This window comes from Fulmarus glacialis, unplaced genomic scaffold, assembly GCF_000690835.1.
Source record: "Fulmarus glacialis isolate BGI_N327 unplaced genomic scaffold, ASM69083v1 scaffold26098, whole genome shotgun sequence".
In the NCBI taxonomy this organism is placed as follows: domain Eukaryota; kingdom Metazoa; phylum Chordata; class Aves; order Procellariiformes; family Procellariidae; genus Fulmarus; species Fulmarus glacialis.
In genome coordinates, this window is record NW_009226708.1 from 1 (window position 1) to 4,175 (window position 4,175).

At 52.4% G+C, this 4,175-nt stretch overlaps 1 protein-coding gene across 1 annotated transcript; it reads left to right on the forward strand.

Annotated features, from left to right (window-relative positions):
- Positions 1–152: 152 nt before the first annotated feature.
- Positions 153–1,939, forward strand: LOC104080498 (polyamine-modulated factor 1-like; the record flags this gene model as incomplete). Its single annotated transcript, XM_009582907.1, has 4 exons — positions 153–193; positions 424–524; positions 1,306–1,501; positions 1,886–1,939. Coding segments are annotated over 4 exons (392 nt in total), but the record flags the coding sequence as incomplete, so codon positions are not given.
- Positions 1,940–4,175: the final 2,236 nt, after the last annotated feature.

Below are 4,175 nucleotides of genomic sequence, written 5' to 3' on the forward strand. Positions count from 1 at the left end.
GGGTGGGCGCGCCTTCGGAGGGGCTGCAGGCCTCGGTGTAGGAGCGCTGAACACGTTGGTGTTAAGGGTAGCAAATACATTTAGTGAATGGCGAAACCAGAAAGTTAAAACCGCGCCCCAAAGATTCTTACAGGCCTCTTTGTCTTCCCCAGAAAGAGCTGTAGAATCATTTAGGCTGGAAAAGACCCTTAAGGTCATCGAGTCCAACCGTTAACCTGACACTGCCAACTCCACCTCTAATCCGTGGCCCCAAGCTCCATGTCTGCACATCTTTTAAATACCTCCGGGGATGGTGACCAAATACCTGGTGATTCCCAGGACGTAGCCTTCACCCAGGGAAAAGCGAGGGCTCACAAGCAGAATGGTGCCCCTGTCAGTTCGGTTTGGGTCCTGCTAAATCCCTGTGGTGTCCTTCCTTCACAGGAGGAGATCCAGGAGGTAAAGGATGAAGGGAATTTGGAGGTGCTCTTTAATTCACTGGATAAGATCGTGGAGGAGGCCAAGAACCAGGAAGAGCCTGCGTGGTATGGATAGTCCTGTGGAAGGCAGTCTGGGGAGCGTGTGTGTGTGGAGGCGTGTTCCTTCAAGGGCGAAAGTCAGTTCCCGTGTGATGTTTTGGTTGTGTCAATGTGTCCTGTAGGCCTTGTGCTCCAAGGGAATTTTTTAAACCTCATATATCTTAACAGCAATGTCATTGCGTTTGAAGCATCCAAAAATAAGTTTTATCTATGCTTCTCTAGGTCATGTATCTATGCTTCCTCAGTGCAAGGAGGAGGTTAGTGCCGCTGAGACCAGAGGGGAGGTAAACTCAATTCTGAATAATTCCAAAGGCTGATGGCACGTTTTAGCCACAACTGCTGTTCTAATAGCAGAGCTCACATCAACGCTCCTTGTTGGGATGCCTTGCCTAGGGACTCAGCAGGCACTGGAAGTTGCACGCGCTGCCTTTTGTTCGCCCTAGAGGCAGGCTGGGTCTTTTAATCAAAAGCATCATCGCGATTTCTTGTTTCTGTGTTTGGGGAAGTTAATTACATCCTGCCTGCCTCCAGGCCTCGACTAACAGCAGAGTTTTGGGAAGGACTCCTCCCGTTCCTTCACATATGGCGTTAGGGGGCTGCGCAGTGGCGTGCTCGTTAGACGCGCACATTCTAGCTGTTCTCAAGCATCCAGTGCCAGAGGTAAATTGCTGGAGTCGGGGAGCTGACACGTTACGGCAGCAGCTCAGCTTCCAATTGCGGTGCGTGAGACTTAATTACTGTGCAAGATTGTTGCTCTCTGGTTGCTTCACATCCCAGTTGTTTCCAGGCGTCCCAGCGGGATCCCGGAAGAGGACGTTCGCAGCGCTATGGTGCCGTACCTCCTTAAGCACAGGTCGTACTTGCGGAAAGTCCTAAAGGAGAAGGAGGAAGAGAACAGGAAGGTAGCGGAGTCTGTGCTTGCGGGGAGGGATAGGATTGCAGAGCTGCAGCAGCTGATACAAGCTCGCAAACATGCCTGGCAGGTAAAAATAAAAAATAAACAAATAAAAACCCCTTCTCTTTGCAGCATCAGCCTGAAAGAAACACTGTGCTGTGGCTTGACTAGCAAATGGCTGCACTATATTTAAACCCTCCACTTATCAAAGGCCTCACCAGCAGCCAAGTGCTGCTGAAATTGGCCTGGGAAGCCTGGGCATTTTCACTGGAGGTCTTGGATGTTTTTCCCTGTGCACTGGGTGGGATGTTTCTGTGGGTGAGCGTGTGAATCAGCGGGTTGTATTCCGTACAGGCTGGGGACGGCAGTGTGTATGACGCTCTGTTTTATATCAGCCTGCTTTGGGTCTGGAACCTGGCATCTGTGGAGAAAAGCACTTTGCTGAGTTCAGTGGTGGCTGTTTTCCTTCCAGGCAATTAGTAAAGAGCAACGAGAACTCATTATGACATTCAAGGAGCCCCAGTGAGGACGCGGGGAGATTCTGCATCTTTCGCAGGGGAGTTTATCCTCATCCGGGAAGCGCTGGCAACGCATTGGGAAGTGGGACGCTCTGCGTCGCGTACACAAACCACGCAAACTCGCGTTCATCTTGTCAGGCCAGAAGAAACTTGCAGTGGGACTGAAAAGCTGCCGGACTTGCACAATTTGATCAAAGTTTGTGAAGAAATAAAAAAGAACACGTCAGGATCTCTGGAAATAGATGACAATTTCCTATTCCCTGCTCAGCTCAATAGGGAGGAGAATCCTATAGATCTGGTAGCCAGAGCACGTCTGTACACTCACACACTTCTTTAGTGCCGTGATGGGCGTGATTCTAGCTTACTAAAGCCAAATTTGTGGCCTTGAAGGTATTTCAGATGTGCGTTAGAGAAAAACTGGTGCCTTATGCACAGAGGCTGTGCTGTGCACAGGAATGAGGAGCCAGGGAGCTGTAGCACACGAAGCCCACAGTCAGGTAAATGCTACCGTGGCATTTCGTACAGCTGGAGCGTAAAGAGCCACATTGGACTCTTTTGCTGCGTTTTTGCACAGTAAAATTTTCAGTATCCGCGTTCAATTTTCAGTATCTGTGACTTTAAAAAATTGTCCACCCGTGACCCATCAGAACAGACATGTCAGCAGCTGCTTTATCACATCAAGTTCGTCGCTGCCATTTATTCTTTTTTCCCAGTTACTTTCCAACCCTGCTCCCCTCCCAGCAGACACACACTGCGGGCGCTTCTCCGAGGACCGCGGTGTGAAGGATCCGGGGATGTGCCGCTCGTGTGTGTGGAGACGAGCAGAGGTTAGAACGACCCCGCCTCGACTTTGTGGGCTCGTGGCAAAGGGATTTAATGTTTTCCTGTGAAACCTCCGTGTTGACTCCTGGAACCAAACTGGGTTTGGTTTTACCTATCTGGAGTTGTTCTTTACCCTCTCATGGGAAGTTTGCCAGCCAGGGAAGCAGGGACTCACTGGAGTCTGCCTGCCGGGGCGTTAGCGAAGCCCTGCAATTAGGTCGATCTTCAAAACGAAGAAAAGGTCCTTCCTCTGGGCTGGGCGGATAACGAGGAGAGTCTTACTGAGCCTGACAAGGGCTGATTGTGAGTCTATTTCCAACAGACACCAGATCTGCCAAGGGCAGCGTGTTCTCTGGTCACCTGTCGTCCTCCTCGCCCGTTGTGCTCTTCTGTTAGTGCATGCCGTCCCAAGGAGAGGCTGTGCCCTCTGTGGTGGGGAAATACAAATGCTGAGAACAACGGTGGCGATTTCCACCAAGCACAAGCCTCTGTTTTCAATTAGAGGCAGCCAGAGCCTGCGATTGACTGACTTAGGCATATTTTCCTTCTGTCGTAAACAAGCCTTCCCTCGCTGCATTATAATCTAAATAAATTGGAGCTGTTGTTCCCCCGCTCTTGGCTCCCGCTGCGTGCGCTTGGCCCGCGTACTCTATAGTTTATGGGTTTGTTTGACAAAGGCTCTGGCTTCAGCATTTCTCTCCTCCTCCGCCCCAAAGCCTCCGGTTCCGCTTTTCAAGACACGGCTGGGATTTATAGGATCTGAAAGTCTGGAAAGCGGTCAGGATCCCAAAGAGGAATGTCACCCCAGGCGGCCCGGGGAGCTCCCACTGCTCGGAGCCCTCCTGGAGTTAAATAGGAGCAAGCTGTGGAGGTGGGCGAGCACCCTGAGCACTGCTGGGGTCTTGTGGAGAGTAGGAAGTAAAAGGATGGATGAACAAGAGATTCTACTTCTCCAGCAGCTCCACTCCCCTTCACCTCTGCTCGGTGCCTGACCCACACCAGCAGCACGCTTTTTGCTCTTGCAAAGCCCCGTTTCGGGGTTTTAAGAGGTGCTGGACCTTTTCCTGAGGTCCTGTTTCTGGGAACAGGCGCTGCCTGCGGCCCCAGCCCTGGCGCACAGCATCTGCCCGTGGGAGGTGGCATGGGAGAGCAGCATGGAGGGCGAGGGCGAGGACGCCTGCTCGCCCTCTCCTGGGTCGTGGCAGTCAGCCCCGGCAAGGGGGCCGCGGTGACGATGCCACGGAAGGAGCACGCGCCGGTCCCCGAGGCAAAAATTGGCCAACGAGTCCCCGTTGGTCCTGTGCAGAGAGGAAAACCCCACGGGTTTTGGCAGGAAACTCTCCTAACGTGGCAGCAACCCTGTTGGGATCCAGCAGTGGGAACTGGGGCAGACCAGTCAGTGACTGGGGAGTGCAGCGAGGA